This window comes from Megalobrama amblycephala, linkage group LG19 (assembly GCF_018812025.1).
Source record: "Megalobrama amblycephala isolate DHTTF-2021 linkage group LG19, ASM1881202v1, whole genome shotgun sequence".
In the NCBI taxonomy this organism is placed as follows: Eukaryota; Metazoa; Chordata; class Actinopteri; order Cypriniformes; family Xenocyprididae; genus Megalobrama; species Megalobrama amblycephala.
The window spans coordinates 33,612,659-33,632,266 of record NC_063062.1 but is presented as its reverse complement, the minus strand read 5'-3'; the positions used below and the strand labels follow the sequence as shown (position 1 = coordinate 33,632,266).

The following is a 19,608-nucleotide window of genomic DNA, read 5'->3' as shown; positions in this document are numbered from 1 at the left end:
CTCAAAGACTGAAGACATCAATGGTAGAGGATAAGTATTTTTTACCGTGATGTTATTCAGCCCCCGGTAATCAATGCAAGGTCGCAAGGGTCCATCCTTTTTTCCTTCCCCGCCCCCGCTGGAGAAGAGGAGGGGCGGATGAACTTTGCTGCTAGAGAATCAGAAATATATTTCTCCATGGCCTCCTTCTCAGGAACCGAAAGAAAGTACAATTTGCCTTTAGGCAGGAGACTTACCGGGCACTAAATCTATAGGCACAGTCATAGGGACGATGCGGAGGAAGAGAAGCAGCACGGGACTTACTGAACACTTCCTTCAGATCCAGGTACTCAATGCGGGCATGTTTGATAAATCCACTGCCTTCCTCCTGTAAACACAGAAACAGACACAGTCGAACAGGCAGACATAAGACAGGACTTGTGACATTGAGTGCTCCACTCGGAGATGGAGTGCTGCCACCAGTCCACCTTGGGGTTGTGTTGTGTGACCCAGGGGTGTCCGAGGTCGATGGGTGCTAAGGGGGAGTCCATGAAACGGAATTGAATGGATTCTGTGTGGTTGCCAGCGATGTAATCAAAGGGTTATCAAATTGGTAGTGCGTGAGAAATGTTGGGAAGACTCTGACCATTGAGTGCGTGAACTGATTCTGTCGTGAGTGAAATGACGGGCAATGGTTAACTTGTTCTGTGCAAAGTGAATGTCCATAAAGTTACCTTCTGCTCCAGAGTCCAGTAGTGCTTGACAGGTGAGAGTGTGAGTGGCCCATCTCAGTCTTACCGGAAGGAGAGTGGATGGTGAGGACTTCTCGGTGGAGATCCCACCCGATAGTAGCCTCTTCATTACTATTGGCTCGATCTTTTACCGGGCGTGAATGCAGAAAATGCCTCGCTCCTCCACAGTAAATGCACAGTCCTTGGGATCTCCGCCTCTCTCTCTCCTCCCGGGAAACCGAGCTCTCCCTACCTGCATGGGTTTCCTAATCGTAGGTGGGACCGACCGTGTCTGCAGCCCTGGTCGAACGACCCTCCGCGCCTCTAGCTCCGTGGTTAGGAAGGGAGAAGCGTTCCACACGACTGAGGCGAGCGTCCACTCGCAACGCAAGGTCGATTAGCCCGTCAAGACTCTAAGGAAGATCCAAGATGTAGATTTCCTTCTGGATACGGTCGGCCAAACAATGCAGGAAGACGTCCCACTGCGCCTCCTTGTTCCATCTGCACTCCGCCGCCAAGGTACGGAACTTGATGGAGTACTCAGCCACAGTGCGATTCCCTTGCTTGAGCTCCGTAAACAGTCGAGCCGCATCCTTGCCTGCTACCGCGCGGTTGAAGACCCTTTTCATCTTGGCGGCGAGTGCCTGGAACGAGATGCAGCATGGATCCTGGTTCTCCTACACCGCCGTTCCCAACAACCCTGCCTGCCCCGTGAGAATCGTGAGCACGAATGCCACCTTAGACTCTTCCTTTTCAAATGTTCGGGGCTGCAGAGAGAAATGCATGGAACATCTTGTAAGAAAAGCTCTTCAGAAATTAGGCTCACCAGCGTAAGACAGTGGGACTGGTAGGCGTGGCTCCGGCTGGTCTCCTTGATCCGGTGGTGTGGGGGGAACAGGCGGCATGGGCGGCGCAGTGGGATTGCGAAGCTGTTGCAGTTGCTGGGAGAGCTCGGACACCTGCATCACCAGTGCTTGCACAGCGCGTCCGGTAGATGAAATACTCTCCTGCTGCTGATCTATCCGAGCGATGCTGTGATTGATGAACTTGCTGCATCCATGTTAGTCAGATCGTTCTGTCACGGAAAGAAAGGCAGATGCAAGTGCAAGTTTAAACTTCTCATTTATTGAGCTTCACACACAAGAGATTGGTCAGCAGACATGTAGCAGACATCAGGAGAGTGGTGAACGCAGGGACTTCGATGGGCCGCCAGGAATCCAGTGAGGGGAGATCGTAAACACACACACACACACAGACACCAGAATGAGATAGCGGATCACCAACCGTGACACTTTTCCCATGTACTGATGATATGATCAGTGAAATGATGTTAACTGTTCATTTTGTTCCACAGGCAAAATGTTTTTGTGATAAAGTTAATTCTTAAAGCTTTTTGCAATTATTTAAAATATGTCTGATCACTCTGCGCAATATTCTAGAAACAATGTGAATCAACACCACAACTGAAGCAGAAAACTTTGTGAAAGAATTTATCTGGAGAAAATTTGTCAACTACCAATACTTTTGGCCACAAATGTGAAAATTGGCTAAAACCACTGTTACTGATACAGATGGCAGTTTAATTTGATTACAAAGAAATTTAGATTTTGACACACAATCTCTCTCACTTTGAAATTTTATGGAGAAAACAATCATACTGTTTAACATTTATTCACCTTCATCATTATCTTTCTTATTCTGAATCACATCTTAAGGAACTAGAAACTTGCTACTTCATCAGTCATTAGATACTTTTTTTTACTCTTACTCAAGCAATTATTAACATTTTTACTTTCACTTCTGAAAGTGAAAAAATGAAAAAATATTTATTTAAATACTTGTATTTTTACTTGAGTACAGTTTTCAGGTTTCTCTGCCCACCTCTGCTCACATCTCCAAACACTGACAATCAGCAACATGATCAGACATGTGTTTATCACTGGAACTTCAGGTTTTATAGCATTATACTTGAGTTTCAATGCATTTTGCTCACAAATTTAACCAGAAAAAAAATCCTCATTTTGAAGGCACTTTGCCCTGTTTAAACATACCCACATGATCAGAAACTCCACCCTCTTACAACACTTACCAGGAAGAGACTGACTGGTTATTTCTCCTTCCTGTCATACTAATTTTGTCTCGACAAAAGCATAAAAGAATCTGCTATCGATGAAGAACAAAGAGAAAAACTTTCAATAAGGATTTTTGAGAAGGAAGTTTGTTTCTGAACAGACAGCAGATCTTTGAGGTTATTCATTTTTGAAACCATCATTCAGAAAGTGAAAGTAAAGTTTAGACTGCAGGAGCTCAAACAGTGAGAATGGCTTCACTATCTGAAGATGATCTTTCTTGTCCCGTGTGTCATGAAATCTTCAGCGTTCCTGTTCTTCTGTCATGTAGTCACAGTTTCTGTAAAGAGTGTCTTCAACAGTTCTGGAGAATCAGGAAAACTCGGGAGTGTCCTGTCTGCAGGAAAAGATCATCAAGGGATCTTCCTCCAGTTAATCTTGCGTTAAAGAACTTGTGTGAGTCGTTCCTGAAGGAGAGAAATGAGAGACGTTCATCAGGATCTGAGGAGATCTGCAGTTTACATGGTGAGAAACTCAAACTCTTCTGTCTGGAGGACAAACAGCCTGTGTGTTTAGTGTGCAGAGATTCAAAACAACACGACAATCATAAATTCAGACCCATCGGTGAAGTGGTTTCATCATGTAAGGTAAGACGGATAAACACTTGTTTAAGCTTATGTATTACATATATGAACATATTACAGAAATCTCTGGTGTCATTTTCGTTTTTAATTCTAGAAGAAGCTCAATACAGCACTGAAGTCCTTACAAGAGAAACTTAAACACAATGAAAACATTAAAGGAGAGTTTGAGAAAACAGTTCAACACATCAAGGTGAGGATTGATTCTTTTGACATATTCAAGAGTTTGGTTAGAAGAGCTGAACTGATTTGTGTGATATAATTACATGTTTCTTTACTGACTAGAACACACACACACACACACACAGTCATTTGTATATATTGATGATCAAGTGTGTATATCTCTGTCAGCTGGTCATTCAGCAGTGGGCGGGAATAATGTGTCAGTCCTAATCCCATTGGCTAGCACTCACCTTCTGTGTTTTCATTTGGCTGAACACAAAGTGATTAATATTCATGAGCCCTGAACTGAACTGCTGACATCATGAATCTACCTGAGGATGTGACTAAGGCTGTCAAAATGGCTGAAAAGCTAAATTCGAAATTCTTTCTGAAATATTTGCAAAATTCGAATTATATTCGAATTCTAAAGGCAAAAAAAAGAGGAAAAAAGTGCTTTATTGTCTATGCCCACAAGAGAGCGCAAGTGAGCGCAATAAGCAAAATACACCAAATCAAGCATTGCATCTTTTATTGAAATGAAATGACATTCACTTTTTTTTCCAAACAACTGTTTTTAAATAAAAGATGTCATTAATGTGCATGCAAGGTAACAAAAAGTGCATAAAAAAAGTACATCACGACACTAACCTGAGAAAACACGCTTCAACAGACAGCGTAATGTTTGTACTACATGAACACAAAATAGCAACCTGCCATTCAGAAACAATCCGCTCACTACACATATTGCTCGTCAAAACATCTGAAGGTGTTTTTTTTTTTCTTGGACAATGTTTCCAGCTGATGAAAACACGCTCTCAGCTCTGAGGGTGTGTTTCCCGAAAGCATCGTTAGTCAGCTATGGCCGTAAGTCCCACTGAACTCTCTTGGTAACGATGGAACTTGCGACCATAGTTCGCTTTGGGAAACGCACCCCTGACCGATGTGGCAGGTATGGTCAAATATGTCTTTGCCAGCTGCGCAATATGTGGAAACAAACATGCCACACGGTTTTTGCCACCAACTGAGAGGGTTTTCGTCAGCGGGTAGCGTAGCTTCTCTTTCATACATATCCATCTGCTCCAAAGGCCTGATGCCTTCTTCAGCACTGCTTAGGGCCTGACTGCATATGCCGTTGAACTGGTTGGCCATAGCAGACAGCGCAATCTTTTTTTCTTGCGTCAACATCAGCACGCTCACTTTTTGAATCCTCCATTATATTTATCACATTAATGCACCCTGCACCGCGGTGTACTGGATAACATAAACTAGCTGCGTCAGTTACGTCATCATGGCTTGCGCTCCTCTTGACACTGCAAAAATTCGAATGCACGGGTTTTACTTTCGAATGTGCCTTTTTTTTTTTTTTTATTCGACGAATATTCGAAATTCTAATTTTTTTTTTTGACAGCCCTAGATGTGATTGATATTGTGTATTTTCACCCGACAGACACAGAACATCTACTACTACAGCACTAGTGCTTCAGAAGTTAAAGGTGTAGTGAACTAACCCACATTTACTCACTCACTCTTCATGCTGCTCCAGAATCAGTTGGTCTTTGAGATAACTGAAGTGAATGTGATCTGATTTCAGTCTCAAGCTGAGCACACAGAGCGTCAGATTAAACAGCAGTTTGAGAAGCTTCATCAGTTTCTCAGAGATGAAGAAGAAGCTACAATCACTGCACTGAGGGAGGAAGAGGAGCAGAAGAAGCAGATGATGAAGGAGAAGCTGGAGGAGATGAACAGACACATCTCAGCTCTTTCACACACAATCAAAGACATGGAGGAGATGATGAAAGCCAGTGACGTCTGCTTTCTGAAGGTCTGATTTCAGATCATTGGTTGATCATTGGTTCATTGATTGAGTTCTTGATGATAAATGGTGTGTTTGTTCTGCAGGAGTTTCCAGTCTCAATGGAAAGGTGAGTGATCTGCTCCTGTCTCTGGTCTCTCTGGTTCTGATCCAAAGCCACTGCAGTTCTGACTCCTGAATGTTCTTTCAGAGTCCAGAGATCACGGCCGGATCCACAGATGGCTTCTGGAGCTTTGATTCATGTGCCACGTTACTTGGGCAACCTGCCGTTCAGAGTCTGGAAGAAGATGCAGGACATTGTCCATAACAGTGAGTCTGACTGCAGAAGATCTGAGCTGGAAATGATGGAGGGGTGGAGAGTTAGAGGTGCTTCATGACACAAACTGTTTGATAGATATATTAGATATAATGGCAGTAGTGTTGTCAAAAGTACCGGTACTTCGGTACCAAGTCTGTACTGAAATATTGAAAATGTGACGATACCAGCATTTCAGTAGTACCGGTAGTACCGAGAATCCGGGTATATTCGGTACCCACTGATAGGGCTGTGGCATTTACTTGAATATGACACGAGTGAAGCACAAAGCTTTGATTACAAAATAAATAATAGGTTAGCAATTAAATGTGACAATCGCAGCCATGGAAACATTTTGGTTCATGCCGAATGACAGAGGTACGCGAGTCCATACATTTATGCTTTGTATTCTGTTTTGTGAATCGTGATCTGGTCACCCGATTAGCAGAGAATTTAACAATATTCCATTAGTTATTCCACATGGAATCTCTGTTTCTTTTCCCAAATCTTCACTCACGCAGGGGATTATAAACGTTTCTTTTGTTCGCATTTAGGCCTATTATAGGCTATTCGCATTCTTTACTGTGGTAAAGTAGAAAAAACACAGTAGGACAGAAACCTTTTTGCTTGCACGTCAATTTCTATTTAACAGTTTGTGCTTGTTATTAGACTTTATAAGGCGCGTCAAGTTTATTCGTATATATCGCGTTTCATACACGCTGGTGATTTTAACTTTCGTTTTCTCTGGCAGCGCTAAATCAAACATAGCCTGAATGTCTTGCCCCTGCGGAGGATAAAACTCGCTCTTCAGACCTTTTACAACAAGTGTCAGTTGCTTGTAACGTCAGGAGAAAACATGAAGGTATTATTAAAGAGAAATGGTCTCTTTCCTGCTCGTGTCCCACATCCCTCTCAAAGTGCAGAGCGGTAGGCTATATCAAAGACTAACAGGACATTGGCTATATGACGCATCTTTGTGTGTAAATAAACGAATATTTTTTTTAAATAATATTTAACTTTCTTATTATTTAGGTTACCATTATTAACCGATATTTATTTCATAGATTTACAGGCTAGTATATTGTTTCACTGACGGAATATCTCAAATAAACACGCACGTCTGTTACCCCTGTTGAAAAAACGAGCATATGCTGGTAAGTAGGTTTTGAAACTGGTATGCTGGTTTGAGCTGGATTATGCTGGTCCTGTGCTGGACCATGCTGGTCCAGGACCAGCACTTGACCAGCATAAACCAGCTCAAACCAGTATTCAAAACCTACTTACCAGCATATGCTCGTTTTTTCAACAGTACAAAATAGATGTTTGAGCATTTATTTATTTATTTTATATTTCAAAATTTATTTCATTGAGGCAGCCTATACACACAAACACGCTCCAAATCATATTTAATGTTTTTAAAATAGGATATATAAAATAGTAAAATAGTTTCAACAGATTTTGCTGTGGTACCGAAATTAGTACCGAGAACCGTAAAATTTTCATGGTATCCGGTACCGACTACTGGAATTTTGGTACCGTGACAACACTAAATGGCAGTTTAATTGAGTCTAATGGGCTTCAGTCTGTTTAGATTTAAATTTTTGGACAGTTTTGTCTCATTTGAACTTTCTGTCAATGACAGTCTGTGGGATTTTTCAGAGTTTTGATCGTCATTTTTAGGAAAACTGTAAGTCTGATCAGATATAAAAGATAAAGCAATCCGAGTCAGAACAGTCTGAGGGTTTGGTGGTTGTTCAGAGGAGTTACAATTAGAAAATGTAATCTCAGAATCATAGTAATAATAATAATAATAATTTCTCAAGCCAAAATAATTAGTTACTCAAACACAACAGACAGTAAGTTTAAACTATTGTAAACAGACTATAAGTGTAATACCTGCTCCGAGACATGAATGGTTGAGGATCCACATGCATTATTTATTAGAAGGGTAATTCACAATCATAATCCAAAAGGCCAGGCAGAGGTCACAACACAGGTGAACAGTCCAAACATAAAACAAGGATAAATTCCAGGACACAGGCAAAAACAGGTAAAACCAGAGATGTAGACTGAAAGAACCAGGTTTATATAGGCAGACACTAACAAGCTAATGAACAACAGCTAAATGTAATCATGGCTGCTAGTCCGGGCAGTGGGTTATGGGAAATGGAGTCTGTGATAGTGAGGCAGTAGTCCAGGTGGAGTGCCCTCTGGTGGCTAATCATGACATAGACCCCTCCTAAGAAACGGCTTCCAGACGCTCCTAACACAGTCAGAAGTCCAGGAGGGAGGTGGACCAGGGGGCGGGATGGAGGGCTGGGTCCGTGGAGAGGAAGAAGGCCTGGAGACTGAGGCAGGGTAGATGGCCAGTGTGGAGCAGGCAGCCAGGGCGGCTCAGACTGGGCTAGTGACCAGGGTGGGGCAGGTTGAGCAGGTAGCCAGACAGACATGCTTGAAGACCTCCATGATGGAGCAGATGACCACCACAGCAGTTCAGATGGGCTTGAAGACCCCCATGGCAGAAAAGATGACCACCACAGCAGTGCAGATGGGAATGAAGACCCTCATGGTGGAGTAGACGACCACCACAGCTGTGCAGATGGGCTTGAAGACCCCCACAGCAGAGCAGACGACCACCACAGCAGATCTGGTAATTCTGGAAACCACCATGGCTGATCAGGTGAAATTGAAACTTGAAGCAAAGAGAGGTTAGCATTGACCACTAGGGCCATAACAGGACAGGCAGGGAGCTCAGAAAAGCCCTCCAGGGCTCTGACTGGAACTTCCTCTCTGGTTGTGTTGAGGCAGGCAGACATTTCTGGTACGACCTCTGTGGTAATGTCAAGGCAGACAGGAACCCCAGGGACCAACTCTGTAGTCACAACAGTACAGACAGTGAACTCAGGAATGACCTCCGTGATCGTATCGGGGCAGAAAAGAAGTTCATGGGGCACAAGACTGGGTTCTGGGAAAACTCATGGGCTGGAGCGGGCTCTGGAGTGGACTCAAGGGCTGGAGCTGATGTGTGCGCAGCCCACACACACCAAATGGCTGTGGCCATAATGACCAGCTCTGCAATCTCTGAGGGCTCAGGCGTGGTGGCCATCTTGTTCAAAGACACGGGCATGGCAGGTGTGGCGTCCATCTTATGAGTTAAGATGGCTTATGGGAAATGGAGTCTGTGTTAGTCAAGTCAAGTCAAATTTATTTATATAGCGCTTTTTACAATTGGTAATTATTTCAAAGCAGCTTTACATATTAGAAGCACAGAAAAAAGAGAAGTGGTTAAAAATAAGCTGTACAAGCAAGCGTGGTAATATGTAACATATACAAGATGGTGCTACATTAAGCCAATGTCGGCTGACTCCCAGGGGTGGAAAAAAACCCCTAGGAGAAAAACCCAGCGTGCTAACACTGGGAAAAAAGTCCTAGGAGGGCAAAAACCCCTTGGAAGATATATATAATATATGTAAATGGATATGGAGATCAAAATCTGAATTATACATTTTATTATAGAGATTAAAAATAGATTATATATAAATATATGTAAGCGGATATGGAGATTTAAAAATCTGAATTATAGATGCAGCCAGAACTGGATCTGTAGGCCCATTGTCTCCTGGGCTACGTTGTAGTCAGGTCCAGACACAGGTTCTCCATCTGATCTGGATTCGGCCTGGATCCAGCACCCGGCAAACCTCAGGATAAGCAGAGAGACTGATATTAGCGTAGATGCCATTCTTATTCTGATGTACATGTATATCTAGTGTTATAGGAAATGTTCTCGGTTCCGGCCGACCTAATTATTGCAGCGTAACAATCCTTTAACGGATTTGAAAAAATGTTAATGTATTGATAATGTGTTATGTGTATGCAAGAGCAAAGAGATGTGTTTTTAGTCTAGATTTAAACTGACAGAGTGTGTCTGCTTCCCGAACAATGCTAGGAAGATTGTTCCAGAGTTTAGGTGCTAAATAGGAAAAGGATCCTTCAGTTGATTTTGATATTCTGGGTATTATCAACTGGCCTGAATTCTGAGATCGCAATAGACGTGAAGGACTATAATGCACCAAGAGCTCGCTTAGATATTGGGGAGCTAAACCATTTAGAGCTTTATAAGTAAGTAGCAAGATTTTAAAATCTATACAATGTTTAATAGGGAGCCAATGTAATGTTGACAGAACTGGGCTAATATGGTCATACTTTCTGGTTCTAGTAAGAACTCTAGCTGCCCCATTTTGGACCAACTGTAGTCTGTTTAAAAGCAGAGCAGAACAACCACCCAGTAGAGCGTTACAGTAATCTAGTCTTGAGGTCATGAATGCATGAACCAACTGTTCCGCATTTGTCATTGAGAGCATATGTCGTAATTTAGATATATTTTTTAGATGGAAGAAGGTGGTTTTACAGATACTAGAAACATGACTTTCAAATGAAAGATTGGTATCAAAGAGCACACCCAGGTTCCTAACTGAGGACGAAGATTTAATGGAGCACCCGTCAAGTGTTAGAGAGTATTCAAGGTTTTTTCGTGAGGAAGTTTTTGGTCCAAAGATTAGGATATCAGTTTTTTCTGAATTTAATAATAAGAAATTTCTTGTCATCCAGTTTTTAATGTCAGCTATGCATTCTGTTAGTTTTGTGAATTTGTAGGTTTCGTCAGGGCGCGAGGAAATATAGAGCTGAGTATCGTCAGCGTAGCAGTGAAAACTAACACCATGCTTCCTAATTATCTCTCCTAAGGGCAGCATGTACAGAGTGAAAAGCAACGGTCCTAGTACTGAGCCTTGTGGTACTCCATATTGAACTTGTGATCGATACGACATCTCTTCATTAACTACTACAGACTGATAACGGTCAGATAAGTATGATTTGAACCATGCCAAAGCAATTCCACTAATGCCAATATAGTTTTCAAGTCTTTTTAAAAGAATGTTGTGATCGATAGTGTCAAAAGCAGCACTGAGATCTAATAACACTAATAGAGAAATACAGCCACGATCGGATGATAAGAGTAGATCGTTTGTAACTCTAACGAGAGCAGTCTCAGTACTATGGTATGGTCTAAATCCTGACTGGAAATCCTCACAGATTCCATTTCTTTCTAAAAAGGAGCACAGTTGTGTTGAAACTGCCTTTTCTAGTATCTTTGACAGAAAAGGTAGATTCGAGATTGGCCTGTAATTTACTAAATCTCTCGGATCTAGTTGAGGTTTTTTAATAAGAGGTTTAATAATAGCCTGCTTAAAAGTTTTTGGCACGTATCCTAGTGTTAAAGATGAATTAATTATATCAAGAAGTGGACCTACGACCTCTGGAAGCATTTCTTTCAGTAGTTTAGTCGGCATTGGGTCTAACATACATGTTGTTGATTTTGATGATTTGATAAGTTTAGATAATTCTTCCTCTCCTATAGCGGCGAATGATTCTAGTTTTACCTCAGGGACACTACAGTGCACTGTCTGAAGCGAAACTGTAGACGGTTGCATGTTTATAATTTTCTCTCTAATATTGTCAATCTTGCAAGTAAAGAAGTTCATAAAGTCATTACTGCTGTGCTCTATGGAAACGTCAGCAGTTGAATCTCTGTTTCTAGTTAATTTAGCCACTGTGTCAAATAAATACCTAGGATTATGTTTGTTTTCTATTAAGAGATTTCAAAAATAAGTAGATCTAGCATTTCTTATAGCCGTTCTGTACAATAATTTTTTCTTTCCACGAAAGGCGAAAAACTTCTAGTTTTGTTTTCTTCCAACTACGTTCAGCTTTTCTCACAGCTCGTTTTAGAGCCCGAGTGTGCTCCTCATACCACGGCGTTGGATTCGTTTCCTTAATCTTCTTTAGACGTAAAGGAGCGACTGCATCTAATGTGCTGGAAAAGAGAGAGGCAATAGTTTCTGTTGCAGCATCGAGTTCTTCTAAGTTGTCAGGTATACTAAGGCGATGAAACTGCTCGGGGAGATTATTTATAAAGCAATCTTTAGTGGTAGAAGTGATGGTTCTACCATATTTATGGCTGGGTGGTGGTTTTGTAGCCTTGGCTAACTGTATTATACACAAGACTAAATAATGATCTGATACATCATCGCTCTGCTGTAGAATTTCAACAGCATCAATATCAATTCCATGCGACAGTATTAGATCTAAGTTATGATTACGACAATGAGTGGGTCCCGACACATGTTGTCTAACTCCAATAGAGTTTAAAATGTCTGCAAATGCCAATCCAAATGCGTCTTTATTATTATCTACATGGATATTAAAATCATCAACAACAAGGACTTTATCCGCAGCCAGTACTAACTCTGATAGAAAATCATCAAATTCTTTGATAAAGTCAGTATGGTGCCCTGGTGGCCTGTATACAGTAGCCAGCACAAATGTCAACTTACATAATGTTACATAAAGCACCATCACTTCAAAGGAATTATATTTGAAATTCTTTTGAATGATTTTGAATATATTACTATAAATTACAGCAACACCTCCCCCTTTGCCTTTCTGTCGAGGATTGTGTCGATAGTCATAATCTTGAGGACTAGACTCATTTAAAATAATGTAATCGTCTGGTTTTAGCCAGGTTTCTGTCAAACACAGCAAGTCTAGTTTATTGTCTGTGATAATTTCATTTACAGTAAGTGGTTTTGAAGAAATAGATCTAATATTCAGTAACCCAAGCTTTATCATTTGTTTATCTGATTTATCTGTGATTTTAATTTTTTGAACATCAATTAAATTTTTACCCTTAAAAGGTTTCGGAAGTTTTTTGTATTTACTAGTTCGAGGTACAGACACAGTCTCTATGTGAGGCAGTATTCTACATGGAGTGCCCTCTGGTGGCTATCAAGGGCACTCCTGCTGGTAATCATGACAATAAGAGCCAATAAAATGAAGATGATCTGATGCTGTTGAAGATCAGACACACACTTACAGTTTTTTTTACAGCATAAATCTCAACAGATCGCATTGAATTATTGTGATTTTATCTCTCCCAAAGTATCAGTTTCTCTTGATGGACACAAATCACACATTTAATGTTTGTAGTGTGTTTGATCAACAGGACGAGTGTCATAATTCATAATAATCTGTGTTGGTTCACTCTTGATCATTATATGAACATCAGAATAAACGCATCTGTTGATTGTGTCTCATCAGCTCCTGTCATTCTGGATCCAAACACTGCGAATCCACTTCTCGTCCTGTCTGATGATCTGACCAGTGTGAGACGCAGCACGAACAAACAACCTCTTCCTGATAATCCAGAGAGATTTGACGGGTGGGTCTGTGTTCTGGGTTCAGAGGGTTTTAACTCAGGAACACACTGCTGGGATGTGGAGGTTAAAGAGAGTTCAGGCTGGATTCTTGGAGTAACTACAGCATCAAACCAGAGGAAGGGAGGTGTTTTCTTTAACACTGATGTCTGGAGTGTGCAGCGCAGATGGTTTAAACAGAAGCTTGATCGAGTGAGAGTGAATCTGGACTATGACAGAAGAAAGGTGTCATTCTCTGATCCTGTAACTAACACACATCTACACACATTTACAGCCACCTTCACTCACACACTCTTTCCATTCTTCTGGTGTCTCGACTCTCTGAGGATCTTACCAGTTAATAGTCAGTAAACGTCACTCCTGTATGTCTGGATCTTTCTGCTTTCATCATGTTTCCAGTATTTAATCCAGATCACATGAGTAAGAGTGCTGTTGATCTGAATATCAGTACAGTGGCTGTGATTGGTCCACAGCTGATCACATGACTGATGTCCAGCACTACAGCAATACTCACCCTGTCATATTGACTTAGGGTGTACTCACACTAGGCGCTCTGAACCGTGCCCAGGTGGGTTTGACTCTCAAAGCCCAGTTCGTTTGACAAGTGTGAGTGCTCAGTTCCTTCGTTTAGCCGGCCATGGCCCGCTTGGAAGACTTTTGTGTGCGCTACTGTCATCATTACGACAGTAAACATCTTTTTACTACTCTGATATTACACTTATCAATTCATGTAATTAATTTGAGTGTATTTGAGTTTATAACGGGTCTGATTCTCACCTTATTGATGAACAGTAATTGTTGTTTGCGAATGAAGCTGCAAATTCCTCCATTAACTGCTGTAATAATCCTTTGATACGTGCAAGTGAACATTGCTGCGCGGCATAAATGATAAATATATTAGGCAGTATATGTGCATTTCTTCCTGTTTTCTTCCATTCAAAAAGTTGCATCATATATGACGTAAGTGTGCTTCGGCCTGGAACGTTAAGTGCAATGTGAGTGCAGGCCAGTGGGGGAGTGGGGAGGGGGGGACAATCGCGCTCGGGCTTGGTTCAAGGCAACCGTGCCTAGTGTGAGTACACCCTTAATTTTTCAAAAGTTCAGTAAACAATTTGTTTATTTTTCATAGGACTTTTACACAATTAGAGACAATTTTAGGATTCATGTTTTCAGACTAATTAACATTTACCCAATTATTTCACTGATGTGTCTTATGTTTTAAGATAATAATCAAATATAATTATGTAGCCGCAAACAGCAGTCATGTGGATGATTAATGATCATATTGAAGTGTTAAAACTGATGATGTGATTTTCACAGCAAAGTTCATCTTGAATCTTCAGTGAACATTAGGGTTTGAACATAGTAGGTGTGTTCGACATCGGCTGCGGCTGGATGTAACCGATCAGCCAGAGTAGCCGAGTCGGGGAGGAGCTGAAAAAGGAGACGTGAAGTTGGACACTTTCTGCTTTTCGCAGTGATGCTTGCGCATTGTTTGCATACTTTATCACAGCTGAAGTGAAATAAATGCAATATTTGACTAATACACTAATGTTTCAGAGACATTTTCATTCAAAACTTTATGTACTGCTTATGTATGTCTGTTTTTACAAGAATAAAGTTCAACATAAGCATATATTATTTTAATACCAATGTAGTGGGGGCTTTGTTTTTTATCAGTTTTATTTTGATAAACATGACAATACAACATCACAACAAAATGAAAAGAGTTATACAGATTTATACACAAATACAGATTTGTGAGCATTAGCATTAGCATTTGACAAAATGAATGTAAAGTAATTGGTTATTTAGGTTATTGTCAAAAAAAAAAAAGTGTATATATATATATATATATATATATATATATATAAAAAAAAACAGTTCTGTCTGGTTCTTGAATCTGATCTGATCTGAATCTGGCTGATAGCTGTGCAATATTTCAGTGATAACAGCACTCTTACCTTTTTACCGTTTGTATTACTTCGCTTGAAGTGACCGTCATGGCGGCCGAGAATAATACTTGTTGTACCACGAACTGTAGTTTTAATAGTTTTTTAGGCAAGAATGTAGTTGTTTAGACCTGAAATATGTGACTCATATTTAATCATAATGCCTATTTTACAATTTGTTTAGACGTTTTCAGAGATGCAAGCTCCAAGGCGTCAGCAGACATTCAGCCCACATGGAAAGAACCCATATGTGGATATATGCGCATATATGAAACCTATATGCAGTGTATATGTACATATATGCTGCATATATGCACATATATGATAATATATATGCTGCATATATGCGCATATATACTGCATATATTATATATATATGCTGCATATATGTGTATATATATATATATATGTGTACATATATGTGTACATATATGTGTGCATATATGTGTACATATATGTGTGCATATATGTACATATATGTACATATAATATAGGAAAACGGCCAATTTTATATATGTCACATATATGTAAAACCTATATCAAAACCTATATTGAAACATATATGTTTATATAGGTTTTTTCCATGTGGGAGTGCTCGTGAAGCCGCCGAGAACAGCTTAATCTCAGCTAGTGCTTTGGGGATTTGCCACTGGCTCTTATAGTGGTTATACATGAGACATAATTCAGTTTGAGTACATAAAACGGCCAATCTTTGGTCTTATTAATCTATTACTTGTTCCAGAGCAAGTCAAATTGTGCTAAATTGTTAAATTTGATAATAATTAACTTACATCCTAGCATAGCATATTGGCTACAACTAGACAGGACATATCAGACGAAGATTCTTCTCCGCTCTTCAAAATACATAAAACATTACCCTTTATAGACAGTGTTTTTACAATTTTTTCTTCAAACATCAGATCTTTATTTACCTTTGCATTAGACAAGATGACCAAACTGCATGCGCACTTCATAGAGGTGAGGCGGATTTATGAGGTTTGACTGACAGTTTGAGGATCCAATGGGGTTACGAGGTTTTGTCACAAACTCTTTTTTAAATAAAATAAAACAAAAATAGGAAATATAGAGATATGAGGTGAAGCATTTATTTTATTTTATTTATTTTTTGGCATTTAGTAATTATTCATGGCACACTTGAAAACCGTCACGTGCACACTAGTGCTTTACGTTTGACAACCGTACAATTGTGTTCATTTGTTGTTTATAAAAAAATATTATTTTATATAAAAATGTTGTATTTGTAATTGAGAAAGGGTCCATTAGTGCGTAATATGGATTGAGTGAAAGTTACATCAATACGCCATTAGATGGCGGCAAATCTTTACAGGTGAGTCGCAAGAGAGTTTTAAAGTCCCCCTGTAGTCAATTATTTTATCCCTTAAAACTCATCTTTGATCACCAAAATGACATATTTAAAAAAAAACAAAATGTGCCTTGCCTCATTTAATATACATGGATCAATGAATATGCAAATTAGCCCTGCCTCCACTCATGCCAGCTCGGAGAGTCTACTGTTGCTATAGTGATGAGCAATTTGTTGTTTGTGTTGTGGATATTTAAGAAAAAAGCTTGCTTCACTTCGTATATTCAGCTTAACAGCTGTGCAACTGATCACATATTTTCTGATGCTTAAATTATGTTTTAAATTATGAAAACTAATAATAAATTGGGTACAAAATAAATTAGGTAAAACACCTATGCAAAACGGTTTGAATCCACTTGCATTAGTTTGGACTGCTCTCTCACTGAATCACCTGAAGTGATTTCTCAGTAAAACAGACAGTATCGAGAGAACAAGCAGCCGTTTTCCTGCGATAAATGGATGTTTGACAATTTTGTTGCTTTTTCTGCTTTCTCCGTACATGAAATAAATGCACATCCTTGAATGAGCGCGGATTTCCAGCATATTAACTTATCAGGTAGACTAATATCTATGCTTTGATCCATTCCAGAGGCGGCCAGAATCAGAATTTATAATGGACTGAATCTTTCTCAGAACTTGACGAGTGATTCCACACAGACTGAATATGCACACGAATCACATTCACACGCACACGCTCAGTGCAATAATGATTTAGCCATGTTTTAGAGTATTAAAATATTTCAAGACAAAAACATGAACTTTATTGGCTTTACTTTGGCACAAGCCCCTATGCGCTCGCACACTTGGCACAGCCCTTGCGATGGTTCTGTCATTAATTAATATGAATTAATATGATTAGCCTTTTGCTTAACTATGTTATCATCCAGCTAATAGTGTGTTGCTAATGTTACACACACCATTCCTGTTCTTCATCTCAGAGTCAGACAGCTGCCTTCTAACAATCAGTATCCTTACAAACGCTTTGAACAACTCAGAACATCAGTGGAGAAAGTTTATCATAACATCGTAATAGACTCGCTATATAGCTAAATCTACACAATTTTTCATATCAACAGAAAATATACCAGGATAATCTGCTACTCTCGAGACTTTCCTGCTTCAGAGCAGTCATAGTTAATGATATGCTAAAGCCTGCCGGCACGTTGTGATTGGTTACAAGGTAGTCTGTGACGTCACAAACACCACCGATTTCAAACCGCGGGTTTTTGGTTTACTGCAGTTTCAAACATAAAATACTCAGCAATGGTGCTGACTTATGAATTTGCACATGATTTGTCTTAAAGCATATTAAAAACACTACATAGACATATAAACAACATTAAAAACTTGATTTTCACCACAGGGGGTCTTTAAAGCTGCAATATGTAAGAATTTTACAGTAAAATATCCAAAAACCATTAGGCCAGTGTTATATATTTTCTTCACTTGAGTACTTACGATATCCCAAATGTTTGCAACTATTTGTAAATCTTGAGAAAATTGCAATTTTAGCCAAGGCTCCGGGACGTGTGAGGAGTCGCCTGTCAATTGCGTCATACCCGCGTTACCCTCGGTTTCCCGTTTATTTTGTAGAAACCATGGAAACACTAAAGACGCTTTAATATATTACATGTTTTAATAGACAAGAGAACATCTGTTTTGATATATTTATAGACAGAAAACGAATTATTGTTATATAGCTCCACACGTTTAGTCTTATTGTTTAAATCTAATTTTCTTGATTTTTTGCGAGTACCATGCTTTACCATGCCTCAGAGAAAAACACTATTTTGTGAAGTAGCTAGCATAGCATAATCAGATGCAGCTTTATTTTTAGTAATAGTAATACAGAATTTTATGATACCCTTATATGATACCCTTATATACCCAATATGATATTGTAAAATCGATCTATCTTACTGCAGTGTGTAACAGTGTCTCACAGCAGCCGCCGAGTGAACGCACAGAGTAACGTTATAACATAATTTTCAACACTCTCAAATGTATCTAATATGATAAACAGAGCTGTGTTACCTCATACTCATGACCGGAAAAGCGGCAGTGGCGCCGGCGACTGTGTCATAATAAAAGTCCCGCTGCTCGCGAGGCGTGTGTTGATCAATCGCTCCAGCTCCTCGTTCAGCTCCACAACACTCGCTCCTGCTCTGCTTCATACTACAGTAACGTTAATAATCACATCCATGAACATTATTTCTTCCCAAGCCCTATCCCTATTCTTTTGCACCGGCCGTTGAGGTGGAGACCACATATCCCATGATTCCTCTCTAAAACTTGGCGTCATCAAGCTACGCCTTTGTTTCGAATAGGTCTCTAGTGACCTCTAGCGGACAGAAATCTTACATACTGCACCTTTTAACGTTGACACATCTTCCTTGTTAAATGAACATTACTTTTCATTACATCAAAAAAGAAACCAAATACAATTCTATTTTGTAATTTTACATCATTAACAATTTATTGTAATGTTCTATTTATCATAAGTCAATCTCATCAAATTAGTGTTTTAAGCATTTCTACATTCATTCCAAAATAATAACTAAAGGCAATAATAATTTAAACAATATATTTTATTTGTGTATTGCTGTTTTTCTTTTTAATAGTCATCTTAGGATATTTTGGATCATCAGTCATGCTCCATTAACACTGTCTGTTACAGACACAAAGATGTATTTTTAATAATTTTCTCACGTAGATAGTCGCTCAAAGTCACAGCATGATAACACTGTTTAACTTCTCATTGAAGCAGATGATTAAATTGTCAACATCTCTCACATTTCAAGTGTCATTCTCATCAGAAATAGAGTCTTTCAGAATAGAATGTGAATAATCCGCTTCACTGAATTCAAATGTTTTACTTAGAGAAATAAATTCTTCATCTGCCATGATGGAGTCAGAAAAGGGAGAGCTACAGCCAAAAAGATCACTCAAATACAAAAAATACAAAAAACAAAATACAAACCCAACCAGGGCTCAGGTGCAGGACAAAAGAGACAAACTGAAGCAAAAAAAAAAAGAAAAAAAAAAAAAAAAAAAGATCCTAGTTTGTGCCTGACAAAGACCTGATGGTTGAAAGGTTGTTACAATAAAGTGTTTATCATGATTTACATTATGTTTGTCTCTTTTTTCCTGCACTTGAACCCTGGTTGGATTTGTGGGATGTGCACATCTTTTTTGTATTTTTTTTTTGTCATTTATGCCCTACTTGCCAAAGTGCATTGCTTGTACAATACTTTTTTTTCAAAAGAAAATTAGTTAGTGAAAGGTTTTAGTTAGATTAGTTCCCAACCCCC

General features: G+C 39.5%; 1 protein-coding gene across 2 annotated transcripts; it reads left to right on the top strand.

Moving 5' to 3' along the window:
- The first annotated feature begins 2,584 nt into the window (after positions 1-2,584).
- On the top strand, positions 2,585-14,509 carry LOC125254259 (zinc-binding protein A33-like). 2 transcript variants are annotated; one of them, XM_048168808.1, is made up of 6 exons: positions 2,585-3,426; positions 3,518-3,613; positions 5,174-5,404; positions 5,482-5,504; positions 5,586-5,761; positions 12,846-14,509. In XM_048168808.1, the coding sequence occupies exons 1-6, from the start codon at positions 3,031-3,033 to the stop codon at positions 13,310-13,312; spliced, it is 1,389 nt and encodes a 462-aa protein (XP_048024765.1). In that variant the 5' UTR covers positions 2,585-3,030; the 3' UTR covers positions 13,313-14,509. The 2 variants fall into 2 exon arrangements, with proteins under 2 accessions (XP_048024765.1, XP_048024766.1); XM_048168809.1 differs by having other exon boundaries at positions 2,592-3,426; positions 5,586-5,704.
- The last annotated feature ends 5,099 nt before the right edge of the window (positions 14,510-19,608 follow it).

What these genes read in the sequence shown, in the direction of transcription:
- LOC125254259 (XM_048168808.1), top strand. Translation starts at nt 3,031, where the DNA reads ATGGCTTCACTATCTGAAGATGATCTTTCTTGTCCCGTGTGTCATGAA. An exon ending in AAGTGGTTTCATCATGTAAG is followed by an intron (nt 3,427 to 3,517) that starts GTAAGACGGATA and finishes TTTTAATTCTAG; the next exon opens with AAGAAGCTCAATACAGCACT. An exon ending in GGAGGGGTGGAGAGTTAGAG is followed by an intron (nt 5,762 to 12,845) that starts GTGCTTCATGAC and finishes GTGTCTCATCAG; the next exon opens with CTCCTGTCATTCTGGATCCA.